The 17137-nt window shown below is 39.3% G+C and overlaps 1 protein-coding gene across 4 annotated transcripts in view; it reads left to right on the top strand.

The window, feature by feature from the left end:
- ghra (growth hormone receptor a) overlaps positions 1 to 17137 on the top strand; it is a 38017-nt gene that overhangs the window by 10707 nt on the left and 10173 nt on the right. For all 4 annotated transcript variants that reach the window (XM_085181568.1, XM_085181564.1, XM_085181567.1 and 1 more), the window contains exons 2-9: positions 273 to 391; positions 13251 to 13380; positions 13576 to 13745; positions 14814 to 14992; positions 15593 to 15746; positions 15909 to 15999; positions 16155 to 16224; positions 16867 to 17105. In XM_085181568.1, the coding sequence (XP_085037694.1) occupies positions 273 to 391; positions 13251 to 13380; positions 13576 to 13745; positions 14814 to 14992; positions 15593 to 15746; positions 15909 to 15999; positions 16155 to 16224; positions 16867 to 17105 (1152 nt within the window). The remainder of the gene's footprint in view (positions 1 to 272; positions 392 to 13250; positions 13381 to 13575; positions 13746 to 14813; positions 14993 to 15592; positions 15747 to 15908; positions 16000 to 16154; positions 16225 to 16866; positions 17106 to 17137) is intronic.

Here is a 17137-nt window from a genome sequence, read left to right as displayed (position 1 = left end):
ACGTAAACCCCACCATTCATATTTTCAGCTTTGAAATGCCGTAGCTGCAAACTCCCGTGATAATTCCTTACATCCTGTCCAGTGTTTGGTTTCATGTACACCAACTGAAAATAAATAGCGGTCACAAATTGTGCTCACAGGCCAGAGAGAAAAAGATGGCGTTAGTGGGGGAAGGAGGCTAGTTCACATGGGAGTGTCACCATGGAGTTCAGCTGATAATTATAATCACAGTGTCTCTGTCCTCTCTTATTCTGTCGTCTGTCTCTCCACAGCATCATGGCTCTCTCACTCGCCTCTAATCTCCTGATTCTTCTCATTCTTTCCTCCCTGGATTGGCTGCCCTCTTCAGGATCTACATTTCTCCCAGACTGGGACAACACGACATCATCAGGTAAGTTACTGGTGTTCTTACAGCTTTGTGTCACAACCAGTTAGAGGGAGAAATAACATGTGAGAAAAAAAACACATAATTCTTCTCTCTTTCTATGTTCACCTCATCAAATATTAACAAGTGTGTTTTGCGTGCAGCATGTTGTTGACACTTGTTATCACGTCTTTTGTCAGACATCAGTTGCAGAATGCTGTTTGTTCAGATTCATGTGGAAAGGTTCACTGTTGAGCAAACGCTGCATTTTCCTGATCTGGCTTGTCAGGCAGGATAGTGATCAATAGACTCGGGGTAAATATATGACTGGGGCTGCTCTGTCAAAGTCCAGGGACAGGATGATGCAGGATGTTCAGCCAGCTAACCCAGGTGCCACCGATCTATCTGAAATAATTAGGTGAAAGAATACTGCAGATGAGGGAATGAGTTGATTTTGCCATAATTTAACATTTAAAACCAAAAACTTGCAAACAACCACAAAATAAGTGTGAAATAATGAATTGACATTTTAGCCTAATGATAGAAACAACTACAACTAAGGCAAAAGTGTAAAACCTGGAAAATAAAAACGGTGTTTATTCTGCAACAAACAGGTTTGAGAAATTCCTAGCAACCCCAAAAAAGTGATCAGTCGAAGGTGGTCAAGAGGAAAATCTCTTGTGCGGCAGTGTCTGCATTCCTGGATGTATTTTATGAGGATTACTTCTGGAAGACGGATAAGAAGGCATTTTCTGACCAAAGTTTTTATTGCAGATGGAACTGGTTCAGCTTGGATAAAACAGAACTGACTCTTGTTCAAGCAATGAATCAGTACATTGTGGATTTAAGGCATCTATTGGGATTATAGTTGTGCACATTTGGATGAAAATACTTTATTTCCATCCAAATTAATTGGCTGTAGTTTGTTATGGTAAGGATTGTAGTCCAAAAAGATTGAGCTAGCAGCTTAACCATCAGCAGGCAGCTTAATTCTGTCTTAATCTGTTGATTGAATGTTTTTGTTTGATCCAGAGAAAAAGTCCTATAATTGAAATCAGATGCTCGATACATTTGCATACATTTAATGACGTTTAAAGCGTGCAAACCAGTTATATTTTGGCAAGGTAGTGTGCTCTGAGTATATTCTTAGGTGCATCTGTTCATTGCCATTAAAAGGTGAGCCAGACAGCATGAGTCAGTGACCTGAGATCTCCAGGCCATCTCTGGGCAGCCTGCTGGCTGCTGCAGCACCTGTTGCCAGAATGGTAAGCATGCATATTACCTGGAGAAACATTAGTGGAATTTAAACTGTTTGATTTTGGCCCTGCACTTGCACGTGCACGTATTACATGCAAACTATTTATCATTACCTTAGATTTGCATTAGTAAAATCTCTCTCTGTACTTGGATTGCCTTTGAAAAAGAGCGCCTAAGCATCGCAGCACATGATGTCTGCATGGTTATGGAAGGTATGGCATGCCTTATATGCTATTTTAAGTTATTAATAGTGCAGTTGACAGCATTGAACAATTTATTTCCCTCTCGTTTTTATAGTGCTTTTGATGTAGGTGACATTTAATAGTGTGCAGTGTTTTCCTGCTTTTAGAATGCAAACTCAGATTGCTGTAAGCAGAGAGTACAAAGAACCTGCAGATCATTATGTTCAAGAAAACACAGCTTGATTGACTTATTTACCAGTACACAGTTTTATTGATTGAGTAACCAATAAATGGAATCAAGCAGTAGTTTTAGTTTTGTAATTTTGCCATATCTTCGGTATTCTTAAACAGGGAAATAGCTTGCCAATTTACTAAGACACTTCATCTTCCTTTGTATGGGTTTAATGAGAAACAGATGGAAAAATACCACTGGAATCCACCAAAGAATGCCAAGTCATCGTGTTTTCTCCGGTCAAATTAAGATCAAGTCCACACTAGTGCGTCTTTTCTATTTTTTTTTTTCCATTTGCTGTTATGCAATCTGCAGCAATCTGAAACACAGTGACAATAAATGAACGTTTCACCATCTTTTATCTAGCTAAAGTTCTTCTCCTTCCCTCATTTAAAGTTTTTTTTCCTATAAAAATAATTGATTCCTACCTTAAAATGTCTTAGAAGTAACTTTCCACCTTTGACTTCTTTAGTGTGCGGGGGTCAGTCCCCCTCCAACGCTCTGTTCACTGCTCTAAAACTACTTTATATTTAATTATGGCAAGTTGCAATTCAGTCATACATGTTCAGGATGGTACACAGGCTCTCTAGGTTGATTTTTATAGAGAGGAATAAGTGGAATCAAGTTTGAAAGTTCAAGTGCTGAAAGTTCAAGTTATTTCTCTTCCCGATGCCAGTACTGGTGCAAAAGAAACCGTTCTTTCTCAGATTTTTGTTGTAAATCAGTCCATCTTCTTTGCCTCGGGCCTGAATTGTTGTTTATAGTTGAGGTTCGTGTTACGGGTTATAATTTCTATGCCTTCCCGTTATTGTTTTCATATATTTTCTGATGTGGCAGGAGGAGACGAGGAAGCAGGGCAAGGTATGTAGTTCAGGTATTAAATTTGGTGTAGCTGAGAGTAATGTCTGAGGATACGTTTTGAGCTCTGTGTCTTTGCCTTGCCTTTTGACGTTATTAACAAAGTGGATCAAATATCTTTATCTCTGTCACTTTTACAGTACCATTCTGATAAGCTCTCAGGAAAAACTGCTGATAACCAGGTGATGTCAAAACCATCGAACATTCTGTTTGGTTCACCTCAAATGTTGAAATGGTTCCTAGTGACCACTGTGGTAGTTCAGTCCTGGTCTTCCTCAACAACCGTTAAAACATCTGTAAACACAAAGCAGCCTGTGATAGCATGAGCAAACACATGCAGCCTGTGCCTTTCCCAAGCTCACCACAGCACAACTTCCAGTCTGGACAGCTGCTCTTCTCACTACGGCTTAAATGGAAAATTAGGGGTGGGTTTTTATAATCGATTTATCGATTAAAATCGATTCTGGCTTGGATTACGTAAAATCGATTCATTAAAATCCTGAATCGATTTTTTAATATAAATTTATTTTGCCCGAAATGCCAGAATCTCAGGTGAAATCTCACAAAATTTCAACAACCACCAAACAGCTAAAACAGTAAATGAGAGCAGGGATTCTGCACAAAGACTTAAACACACAGCGCAGCCCGCGGATCAGAATCAGTTAGATGTCGAATTTCTCACAGTCGGGGCGGAAAGCCGACAGCCCGCTGATTCTGATCTGTCGGCGGGTCTGCGCTTTGTGTTCACCTCCTTTATTTCCGAACCAGCAGAAAAAGAAGATCCAAACTACGCTTCACAAAAACGTCATGTATTCACTCTTACTTTTACTGTTTTGCTTCGACCACGATGCACAGCTCTCTCTCTCTCTCTCCCCCTCTCTCTCTCTGTACGGTTTTCTGCATTATTCGCTTGCTTGTTACGCACAAGTCTACCGTTGTTTACAGCGCTATCGGCCGACTTTTTTTTTTTTCTGTTTTATATACTTCCGAAAAGAAAACCTAATTTCTGCCGTTCAATGCTGAACAAATGTAAACTTTTTAAAATTATGCAAAATGCAAAATGCTTAGCCGTGTCTCTAATAAAACCGCTGTAACTTCAGAGGTAATGTTCATGTGGTGATTAATGGTTTTCTTTCGTTTTTGATGTACTGCAGAATATTTTTATAAAATCCCAGGCCAGGAAAAATCACCTTCATGTGTTTCTGTGTTTTATCTTCAGCTACTTTGACACAAAGGCATCTGCTGTGACGCTCACACCTTTGATAAAGTCTTGCGTGTGTCAGCTTCCTTTTAATAGATACAAAAATATGTAAATGTACTGATCTGAATTATAATATTTCTGACTGTCAAAATTTCCCATATTCAAATCGAAGCGAATCGAATCGAATTAAATCGAATCGTGGATCGAATCGATTCTGGACCTTGTGAATCGGAATTGAATCGATTCTAAAAATCAGTGACGATACCCAGCCCTATGGAAAATGCTTTGCATGGGCCTTTTTATATACCTAAAAAATAACGTTACAGTAAGAATGCAGTCTTGTGCAGTATGTGAACCACCCTCAGCATTATGCTTTTGGAGTTGTTTAAAATCATTTTGTTGCTCCGCTTATGGACTTAAAAGAGTCTTCCTGGAATTCTGTGGAATTCACTACGGCTTAAATGGAAAATGCTTTGCATAGGCCTTTTTATATACCTAAAAAATAACGTTACAGTAAGAATGCAGTCTTGTGCAGTATGTGAACCACCCTCAGCATTATGCTTTTGGAGTTGTTTAAAATCATTTTGTTGCTCCGCTTATGGACTTAAAAGAGTCTTCCTGGAATTCTGTGTCTGCAGCATATTTATGTCTGTTGTTAGGCGAGCCACAGAACAAGCCAAGAGTACACATTTGGAGATGCTCCTATGTAGTTAAAGGCTTACCATAGTGATTATAGGCTGTGTTAGTCATTTCATTCTATCTATCCTTGCTCACATATACACTCACACACACACAATTTCCTTTTTCTTTTATTTTCTTCCACAACCTTCCTTCCTTGATTGTCTGTGTGGCTCAAAAGGACCTCACTCCTTAAGCACATAGATTGATTCTGTTCAACAGGTCTGTGTTCCTTACCACAGAAGTGGTAGCTAGTGGTAACCGTGCAGAGGTTTGGTCCATCTGGCTTGTACACACAATCCACAGTTACATCTGCTTCAACGACAAGCAGTGGGTGTGAGCTTCAAAGTTGGGGCCTTGTGTGGGTAATGGTGCCTGAAGTTAAACACAAAGTTGGAAGAGCAGAAGAGAGACATGCATATTGTAGATAGCAGAAGCTGAGGGGAATTCATGGTTGGGAAAGTACTGTGTGATAGAACCAATGCTGCAAAGAAGACTAACTTAACATTTTGCATGCAGGAAATATGCCCTGATTTTCATATCTGTACATTGAATAGGAAAGTGTCATATGCTGCAGGATTGATGGAGAAATACCAGAGGATAGATTAAAAAACATTTTCACACATCAGCAACAGTCCTGGACTGTTGTCTGCATTTCCTGGCAGAGAGACAAGAATTCAAATACCTGGCTCTGACAGCTTGGACATTAAAATGTCTGTACTCTGCCATGTCCAGAGTTCAAGGTCCATGTGGTCTGATTAAGCGCATGTGACACTAGAGCAGGTAAATCCGATGCATGCGCAGCAAATGAGCAGTTGCCATCTGACCCGACTCTTTGCACTCACTACCCAGGCAAGCACGCTTTCCTAGTGGCGAGAATGCATCTCATGCGGTGTATCTCCCGCTACACTCGCATACATAACTGCAGTCGCTGTGCCTCGTTCTCTAATGTGATTGGAAATGGTCTTACTTTGCGCACTAAATACGTTTACACGACAAATTGTTGATTCACAAGAATCAGAAGAGTTGTCTCAGGCCTACTGTTTCATTCACTTTCATTCTCCAAGCCCTCTCAGGTTTTTCCTATTTTTAAAGAGACATTGAATCGTCTCTTTTAAGATTTTTTTCGCAGATTTTTCCTCTGTCTATGTCCACCTGGTGCAAATTTGTGATTTTGATTAGACTTTAGGTGTTGCTGCGTGAAAACATCTCTTTATGTCTGATGTCAACACCTCATGACATTTGGAATTCGATTCAAGCAGCAAAAGAAGTTTGGACATAAAAACTTGAGAAGCTGCAGGATTTTACATTTTTAATGGTTTCTTTTTTCCACGAGCACTTTACTGAAAAAGTGATTGTTAAAAATGTAGAATATATTACTCACAATAGTCACTGGGTTTTTTGTAAGCAAAAACTGCTTACTGTCATACAAAGTGGTCCCAGATAGGGCTGTTCGATATAACGATATATATCGGATGACGATATAAAAACGTCTATCGTTTCATTTTACGCTATCGTTTGTTTCGTGGTGTCGCAAAATAAACTGTTTACGGCAATATTTTTTCATCGTTTTGATGGTCACTGTAGTGGCTATATTATAACCACACTACGGACGGACAAGCGCCTGTTTTTATGCGTTGTGGTTAGCAACAACGACGGTAACAGCATCGCTGTCCACTTGTTTATGTTCCACATAAACCTTTCACAATAAAGCTCAACCTGTTGAGACTTTTCAAAATACACTGAATCACGTGAAAGAGCAGATTATTTACGGATGAGAAGTAAAAAAGAGCCGCCAGGTGCTAAAAAATAAACCTTGGACTCAAACGTTAGAACAGGCTTTTCCCCGCAGCACGCCGTGTAATAAATACTCACAAAGAAAACGGCGGGCGTTACAACTTATGTCTAAAAATGTATCGTTTCATGCATCTGTCAAAACACTCGACTCCAGCTACATGACGCGCAGCTGGAAACACTTCCCGCAAGACGAGCTGCCGGAGATTCACAGAATTTACAGAAAATGTTACATTTTTGTGATTTATATCGTTATATCGATAGAATTCTTATATTGGGAAATGAGATTTTGGTCATATCGCACAGCCCTAGTCCCAGATGCAAAGAACTGTAAGAAAAGCCTTAAAGAAAGTTTGCTAACAATCGTGAATATAGCAGAAAACATAAATAAAAGCCTATAAGCTAATTGAATACCAGCTAACCTAGAAATTTTGTCTTTATTTCACCTCCCTACAGTGTTGATGTATCACACTGTAATAGAAATTTGATTTGTCCCATATGAGAATCTCTGACACCCTCCAGTACAAACTCCAAAGAACAAAATTAGGAGCGAGAACAACACTTGTTCTTTACTTGAACGTGGACATAATATGACATAACTAAGCTAAATCTGTGAGCTGTAATGGCATTACAGAAGATTAACATCATTAGTCACTGTGACTACAATAAGCTGACTGGGTCACTATGCGGCTAAACACACCGGGCTGTGTCTCTGGGACTTCAAAGGTATGAACATTGTTATGAGGATCAGATGAATCGAGAACTTGACATTCAGTCAAGCTTCAAACGAGAAGAAGCCCCATTGCATGTCCTGTTGTGTTACTGAGCGGAGAGGCAGGATGTATTCAAGGAACAAAACAATGACATATTTTTTGTCGCTTATTGTTTTCAAGGTGTAAGTTTAGTGCATATGCATTTGTGTGTGTCCGTGGACTTGAGTATGGAACTGCATGTGCAAGCTGGGAGTTATTTATATCACCTATTTACATTCCGTTGTTTGTATCCTGTTGCAATCGCTCACCTTTCTCCCGCTCTCTTCTGGCCTGCTTCTCGCTCTTACTGGCTCTGTCAAGTGTTGCACCATGTCCTAAGTCACTATGTAACCTTCACCATTAAACCCAGTTTGGGGCTTGTAATTTTCATTGCCTGTTTTATTTGAAGATGACGAAGATGTATGAGAGTATTATGAATATGAAATAAATTTCTTCTAGACTTTGTCCCCAAATTTTTCTCTCTGATTCTTTCTTTTCCTCGTCATCCAAGACATGTTCCCATGGGAAAAAAATTACGTTGTGTGCTGCACACAGTTATACTTCTACCGTGTGTGCGCCTGTGTATGTGTGCGTGTCTCTTTGGGCTCTGGTGCAGGGATATAATGTAGGACTTGGCATGTGCAGACTGACAGGCACTTTTACTCTTAGCACAGTGTCAGCATGTGCTGCCAACTTCTCCATCTGGATAACAGAAATACACACAAACACAAACAGAATGATGGCGCTGGAAAAAAACGATCATATGGCAGAAGTTGGTGCTGAACAGCCAGAAAGGTCTCAAGTTTGCTAGGCAGGTACTACGGCTCGACACCTGCCAAGAATAGATGTGTAATAGACATGGGGAGCGTAGAATAAGGCATATGTGAATTGACTGGAAAACTAGCACCTTCAAACACAACCCCAATTCCAAAACTGTTGCAACACTGTGCAAAATGAAAAAAGAATTAAATGATTTACAAATCTCATAAACATGTTTTATTCACATAGAACACAGAAATCACTGTCTGTGAACTGTGTTCAAAGATGGTCTTCTGTGGAAGTGTTCCTGAGCTCAGTCAGTGACTTCTATGACAGGATCATTCCTGCTTTTAGTGCAGTGCTGCCTGAGAGCCCGGGTATCCATTATTGATTTTTATCCATGTCTGTTGCTCACAGAGATTTCTCCAGATCCTCTGTCTGTTTTCATGACATTATGTACTGTCTTTGCAATTTTACATTGAGAAACCTTATTCTGAAATAGTTTCACATTTTAGACACAGTTTGGTGCAGACTGGTGAATTTCTTGCTTTCTCTACTCCAGAGAATCTCCGTCTTTCTAAGATGTTCTTTTTGTATCAAGTTGTGTTAATAAACTGTTGCCAGTGAACTTAATTAGTTGCAAAATGCTCTTCCATCTGTTTCTTTGTAATACCGTTTAGTTTTCCAGCCTCTACTTGCTCCTGTCCCAACCTTTTTAGAAACTTGTTGCCAGAATTCCCCCCCCCCCCCTTTTTTTAAAATTATACATTTTCTCAGTTTAGATATTTAATATCTTTTTGTTTTTTGGTTAATAAATATTGGTTTATGCAGTTTGCAAATCATTACATTCTGTTTTTACTTACCTATCTCACATTGTCACAACATTTTTAGCATAGAGGGTTTATGCTAAATTATTTTAAAATTGTGCTGTTTAAGTTATAGTTTTACTCCTATAAATGTTATCATTTATATTTATGGTTTAAATGAATACTTCCAGAAACAAGGCTGCTTTTAGTGTCATGTAATTTTATGGGGTTTTTCTGTGGTCAACTGAGAGCAGACTCTTGAGTTATGTGAACAATGTGACTGGGGACAACAGGCTCAGTTGGCAGGTCTGTGTGTTCTCTTAAAGTACAGGGCAACCAAATCATTTTTAACCTAAAACCACGATGAAGAGACATCAAGAAGTTCTCATTTACATGTCTTTTTGACATTGTTTATAGTGATCATAAGTAAGAAGTGGACAAAAATACCTAAACATGTGCCCGAACAAAAAGTCTAACTCCCAAGTAATAGATGTAGCCCACAATATGGGGTAAACAGGGCTGAAGAGCTTTACGGTTGACAAATGTAATGGAACATTTACATGGAAATCTATTAGTGTGAATCTAATTCATGATAAAAAAAAAAATCATAAACAGAGTTTTTTCTGTCTTTCTCTTACGTTTTCACAAAGATTCAGTTTTTAAAAAAATGCTAAGGCATTTCTGTCAATATGACCTGATCAAAGTATCGTAGCTAACCATATGTATTTAATTTTCATGTTCTTTATACATCAGTCAGTAACTACTAATATTTGCACACATGAAGAGTGTGCAAAGAGTAATGGACCCAAAACTGAACCCAGAGGAACGTCACATGGGGTGACAGTTGGGACAGATTATAAATGATCTGCAGTGTATAAACAGTCGCCTACACTGACTTAGTTTGCCTTTATTAATAGAAATATTGATTAAAAGAAAATGCTGCTCTGATTTAATTTCAAAGCATCTCTTTTCATCAAGTGACATTTGTAGTACCGGCTAATGTTTGTTTTTTAGTGGCGTCACTCTTCCTTCCCCGTTTTCCATCACATCTCGCTGTTCCTTTAGTCAGCCTTTTGGAGCATGACTAACCTCAACATTAACTTAAATCTGCAAATGAGCTGGAAAAGGTGATCATTCCACTCCTCATTACAATCCAGCATTTCGCAGTGAGGTAACTGGTAAATGCTGGTTGCACCTTTTTCTCTCGCCTTTTTCAGTTCTGTTTGCCAGCCGATGTGAGAGCCTAGGGCCGAGTGCTTTATTTAGGTTTCTTAGTGGATTTAAACCCTAATGGCTAAAGCTGACATGCGGGTAGATAAATGGTTTCCTAGCTCCTCTACACAGACTGATGAAGAGAGGACGTGAAGCTAAGAGCTGTTTATCAGTCTCAGCTGCACATCCACGTGGACAGACAGATACATATGGACAGCCAGGATGAGGCAGTACACCCACACACACACATGTACACACACATGTACACACACATACGCGCACACATGTTCAAATTAGTTTTCTTCTTCCAGCCACAGGCTTTCAGCTCATTTAGTACCTGGCAGGTACAGGCAGGATTTAGCTTTCCATTACTGAAACTCAAGTATAGTTATATATGTAGTTATATATGACTACATGCAGATAATGTGAGCACAGCCTTAAAAAAATATTACAAGCCTATGCAGTCAGGTAATCAACATCCTCCTGTCAAAACATTACCCCCTGGCTTGTGAGTCAGTTACAGCTGGAACGGTCCCGTTTTTATCCTTTGAAATACTGAAAAGGAGGAAATGAGTGAAAATGACAAAATTAGAGTGTGACCCTCCAGGTGTTGCGGCTCAACCTTTCACCTTTGACATGGTTTTAAGTTCAAAAAATGCAAATAGCTTTTTTAAAAATATGGCATTGCTCTTTGACCTCAAGATTCTTCTTCTCTCGCAGACAAGAATAACAACTGGGAGATGAAACGCGTAAAAAAAAAGAAGCTCATCTTATTACGTAATTATTGATGATCATAAAAATTCTTGTGAGTTGTGAGTAACCCCAAACATTTCCAGACGTGTAAGTACCAATCAATACAAATTATTATCCCCCCCCAAATTTACAGCCCATATAAAAACCCTAGGACCTTAGAAGCTTTGCTTCTGTAGTATCCCATTCTTCTGTAGTTCTAAGGCCTTCTTGCATTCAGCGTCTGCAGAAAGCTCTTTGATGGTTGCAGCTGGAATTTGTTGGATGGGGAAGGGAAGCCGAGCTGAAATAGCAAACCTCGGGGAAGCACAACAGCGTGCAAAAGGTGAAGGGAGGGGAGGTGGGAAAGGCACAACTGCACAGGAATGCAGAGAATTATGAGGTTATACTGGCACCAAATAGCATGGAAACGAAATAGGTTTATATTCTACGTGAATAAATGGTGTGTGCGTTGACTGCCCTGCCTGAGTTGGTCTTGTTGATAGCTTGTCTTGTTGTAGTTAGATGTGTGTAAGTTGAATCAGGATGCATGCTTGGTAGGTGTATGTCTGTATGCAGATGCCAGTAGCGTGCCTTTCTTCTTCTTCTTCTTCTTCTTCTTCTTTTTTCTTTTTTACAAGTGAACAATCTTTAACGAGTCTGTGTGGAGATATGTTTTGGTTTTATGTTTAGAAACTATCAGCTCCAGTTGGTCTGTAATTTCTTTCCCCTGTGTTTTGATGCATGTTTATGTTCTAGGTCTGTGTGTGATTTATAATGCAGGCCGTGAGAAGAGAGAGCTGGCGGAGAGCCAGTGGAGCAGAAATCAATGGTACTTTCAGCTGCTTATTTATGGTTGCACCAAACTCTGGGACTCTATATTCTGCTGGGCGAGAAACTGATCTCCGGCAGGAGTGGGGGGGCTGGGAGGGAGGAGGGGTTAGGTTGTTACGAAATGTTTGGACAGATCGAAAGGTTAGCAGCATAATACATTTTTAGCAAGTTCTTTTTTTTTTCTACTCGTATGTGGATATTCACGGGATTCACAGGGTAGCAGCAGCAGTTGTTAAAAGAAAGGAATAAAATATTTCTGGCACATTTGCAAGTTTGTATTTGTGCATTGTTTCAGAAATCATGTGGAAGCATGCCATGGAAGCATTTTCCATTTGTCTACCAAGTCTTTGAGTATAAATAATGCAGGATTACACTTAATACCCAGAGCTCATCTGATAGTCTTTAAATGTGGATTGTAACCGTAAGGTGCTATTATCTGTTGTGTTTTTATTGTTTTCAACTGTGGCAAGTTTCTGCAATTCTGAGGTTAAGATTAGATTTCATCTAGTTTACTCAGCCTTTCCGTGAAAAAGTGATGTCTGACACTACCAGAAGTCATGATATTAGTGCAGTTAAAGGTGACTGAGCTGTAAAAGGCTCACGCAGCATTGGTGTCACACTACCGGCCAAGAGGGCGGATGGGCAAGTGGTGCGAAGTTTGTGAATGTTATAACTCGAGAACAAGGAGACATAGGAGCTTCAAAATGATATTATAGGTGCATCTACTAAAACCTCAGATGAGTTAGAACCTCAGTGACCTCAAGGTCAAGGTTTCTGAATATCTTGTGAAGTTTATAACTAGAGAACAAGGCAAAGTAGGATTTTCAAATTACAAAGGAATATTGGTGGGGGAAAAAAAGAAGATGTACTTCTGCGAAAATTCAAGTTACTTTTGCAGAGTCCCGAAAAATTTTTGCGAGATCCCGAGAAAGACTTTTCCCCCGCATTTAGTGTATATCTATCAGTACCTGAGTACTGCAGCTGGCTGTTAATGAATTCAGCCAAGACTGCCAGGTCAGAGTACTCCTTCGGATGTCTCTCACTTATATAAAAACGGTCTCTACTGCCAAGCACTGATCTATTTTCATAGTTTAGGCCAAGCTCAAACTAAAAATCTATTCATCTGTCCCACGGGTGTGTGTCCTCCATAACTGTGGTTTCCAAGGTCTCATTACTGACCTGGAAGTGCTTGGAGTTCAATCAAAAACTTTTGCGGGATCTCGCACAAGTAACTCAGGCTCTCGCAAAAATACATCTTAAACTTTTTTTCTCCACTGTCCTTTTGAGGGGCTCCATATGAAATTGATACTAAAGGTGCATCTATTAAAAATCTCAGATGATTTTGAATCTCAGTATGCTTGACCTCAAGTTCAGAGTAAGCTTTCTGAAAATCTTGCGCATTCGATGATTTGAAAACACAGCAATGATTTTCAAATTGATAGCGGCCCCCTAGGAGACCGTGTATCTCTGTATTGTTAGACCAATAAAGCAAAGCCCCTGCAGACACTGATAGATGTTAATAAAGGTGATTCATTAGCCTAATGCAGTCTCACTTCCTTTCTAATCGTTGCTCTTCTAACACTGTCTTTCAGCTCTCATTGAGCCTCATTTTACTGAGTGTATATCAAGGAACCAGGAGACGTTCCGCTGCTGGTGGAGTCCTGGCAGCTTCCACAACCTCTCCTCTCCTGGAGCACTCCGAGTCTTCTACCTTAAGAAAGAGTGAGTGTAATCTCCAAAATGCTTGCTTTACTCTCAGAAATCCTAATAATTGCTTGTTTTGTAGAAAACTTCACGTAGGCACATTGTTATGTGTCAATCAGTGAGCTCCATTAATGATGGTATAACCTTCACTTGACAAGAATTAAATTTTTTACTTCTTCTTATGTTTCTTCTGCCATTGTTTCACTCATTCAGGCCTCCTACCAGCCAGTGGAAGGAGTGTCCCAAGTATATCCATTCAAATAGGGAATGTTTCTTTGATGCACATCACACATCCATATGGATCACTTACTGCGTGCAGCTTCGCACTCAAAACAACATCACCTATTTCAATGAAGATGACTGTTTCAGTGTGGAGAATATTGGTTAGTAGCCAAGATTTGTGCATATTTACAGATTTTTTAAAAAGTTTTGATTTATCAGCAAATTTGACATCCTACTGTTTCTCATTTTCAGGTTGTCTGTAAAAATCCTTTATAGCATTAGGAGATCTTTACAGATGTTACTTAATGTATTCATATGTAATTATATATTCATATTTCACAGCACAAAATGGTTACTTCTAGTTCAACGAATTACTTGTGCAGAAGGATACCAGGAAATTCTACTTGTTTTTGGACTTATGTCAGATAAACAGTGCTTAAGCGGTAAATACTTTGAGTCTAGAAGATGCTGACAAGCAATATATTATCACATGGCAACGTCATATGTTGCCTGACATCTTCTTCATGGAAAGATCTTTGTTTGTTCTTTTTATGAGTACAAATTGATTGTTGATGTTGATGTTGTCTTAGACACTTGACCTGTAGTAGGGTCAGGCTTTTGGTTGCTGCCTATTCTCCCAAACCTCTTTGTTTATAGAAAGAGCATAGCAACTACTTGTTGAATCAGCTCCAGATGATTCTTGACATTGTTTAAAATGCCTTCTCCCCCTCCTTTTTATGGCTAACATTTCGAGTTATACCCAAGAAATATCCATTTGTGATGTGTTTATGATAATATCAAATCAGACCTGTGCAGTTTCAATCAATATTGCTTGCGTTTGCTCCAGTCTCAGTTCAAAATATCAATGTTTTACACAAATGTAATGTAATGGGAGGACTCCTTCTTTAATAATTATGACTTCGTGGAGGTTTTCACTTCTTTGCTTTGTCCTTATGTCCTCATCAATCGTGTTAAATTAATGAAGACAAAAAAACAAAACGTGTTGATCATTTAGTTTTAAATCTGTTAAATGGAATTAAATGTTTTAATCTTTGTAAAGGGAGTAACACAGTCTGGATATAACAGATATTGACTTTTTGAACATAAGCAGTATTTTTTTAGTATTCTGTTAACCTTTTTTATGTGATCCTAAATTAGCATACCAAATCAGTAACTAGAAGTGTCCTTTCCTTCTGTTCGAATATGAACTTTTGCCTTTTCTCTGACAGTACGTCCTGACCCGCCAGTGTCTTTAAACTGGACCCTGATGACTATAAGTCCTTCCAGGCTAAATTATGATGTCATGGTTAACTGGGAGTCCCCACCTACAGCTGATGTTAGGTTGGGATGGATGCGTTTGGAATATGAGTTGCAGTACAGAGACAGAAATACCACAAACTGGGAAACAGTAAGTCTTTTATACCTAACTTTTTAATAATCTTGCCCATTATTTCTTTTTACACACAGTTCCTCACATTGACAAAAGCAGATTTTGCACATGCACATTAACACAAATAAAAAAAAGCAAATCTCATGCTCTTAAAAATGAATTGTAGGTCATCGAAGCAGAGTGTTATGTTTCTCTTTCCCTCCCCCCTAAACACTTGTAGTTAAAATGCAGCTTTGCTGGCAAGGCTGTGGAAGCCAGAGCAAGGCCTTAGCGTCTGTGAAGGAAGTGAAGGGAGGGATCTGTAGGTCAGAGGCCATGGGACTGTGTACAGGCTCGTATTCATTACCGCTTGGCTCGCCTGATGGTTGGGGACCTCACGTCCATCTGTTATAATAGCATGTCATCTATCCAGTCTATCTGAAGTGCATCAGTAATTGTGTAGTTACAGGTGCCAAAAATAAAAACGGACCTCTTGACACCCTCCTTTTCTTACTCAGCCTTTAAGATTGGTGTTGATACTATTTCTGTCAGGATAGCTGCATCATTCTTTTTAAGCACATCATCATCATCATTTTTTTTTAAATTTACAAAACGTTTGTCTGTTTTTGCAATTTTCAGTTGGAGATTCAGCCACACTATCATCAGACAATCTACGGTCTGCACTTAGGAAAAGAATATGAAGTACACATCCGCTGCAGGATGCAGGTTTTCACTAAATTTGGCGAGTTCAGCGAATCCATCTTCATTCAAGTGACTGAGATTCCTAGCACAGGTAACGCATATGTTAGAATGATGCAATGCATTTTTGGTGAACTGCAAATAATGAAGATGATTGTTTTTTTTCCTTTGAGCATTTAACACAGTATGATTGATGAAGCCAGAGGACTGGTTGTGATCATTATTATGACGAGTTCTGTTTCATTTTGCTTCTTAGAGTCTCCTGTCCATCTCACACTGGTTTTTGTATTTGGGACTGTGGGTATCCTCATACTCATCATGCTCATAGTCATCTCTCAGCAGAACCGGTACGAGCACTCACACACTCCCTCTCTTTCATGCATCTGTGGTGTCCAAAACATCTGTGAAACAATGAGACATTTGCTAAATCACAGGTGCACCTTTTCTCTTACATCTCTCTCTTTCTCTGTGAATGAATTTTCAAGTTTTTCTGTCATTGCAGATTAATGATATTTCTGCTGCCGCCTGTTCCTGCACCCAAAATCAAAGGAATCGATTCAGAGCTATTGAAGGTATTTCTGGTCTGTGATTTTTCAAGCAAATGCTAGACCCCCACAGTCAAGTAGCGTGGCTGTCAGAGGGGATCAAAATTGTTGTGTATTTTAATCAGATTTAAAAAAGGCAATGTTTGGAAGTAAAATCGTTATATAAGGGATTGTGTAATCACATTTTTAAAATTATATTTCTCCTGTCTGTCTGTGCGGCTCATTTGGTAGAGATATGTTAGGTCACAAAATCACCACATCACTCCATCGTCTCTCTCACACTCACTACCAGTTTATCATCTGACTCAACCACCAATTAAACGTGAAACAAAACTGAATATAAATAACAAGAAAAAATGGACATAAGGACCACTCAGAGGGAATTAGACAGAAAGAGCATCATGATTCAGGATTGTGTTGTGGGTGTATTATTCACAGAGTGCATTTAAAACCCACACAAAACAACCTCACCTCTGAACAATTAGAAAAAAATAAATCCTGATGTAAATTAATAAATAAGTTATGTTGTTAATTTGTGAGTAGACCAAGCTGCCATACACTTTTTGTTGGGTTTAAAATTTTAGACGTAAGTCTGCAAAGAGTGTTTTACAGAGGAAACTGTCAATTTCTGGAGCCTAAATGTCAGAACACTTGTTTGTACACTTGCAGAAGGGGAAGCTGGATGAGCTGAATTTTATGCTGAGTGGTGGAGGAATAGATGGCCTGCCCATTTATGCACCAGATTTCTACCAAGATGAGCCGTGGGTGGAGCTCATGGAGGTCAATGAGACAGAGGATGTAGATAGTGGAGAGAAGGAGGATAACCGGGGCTCAGACACCCAGAAACTCCTGGGTCAGTCCCAACCTGTCAGTCAACACATCAACATAAGTTGCTCTAATTCAATCAGGTATGGCAAAGATTTACATTTAAAGGTGTTAT

Source organism: Neolamprologus multifasciatus, chromosome 12, assembly GCF_963576455.1.
Source record: "Neolamprologus multifasciatus chromosome 12, fNeoMul1.2, whole genome shotgun sequence".
Lineage (NCBI taxonomy): Eukaryota > Metazoa > Chordata > Actinopteri > Cichliformes > Cichlidae > Neolamprologus > Neolamprologus multifasciatus.
The sequence above is the reverse complement of the archived record's forward strand: the minus strand, read 5'-3'. Positions and strand labels throughout refer to the sequence as shown.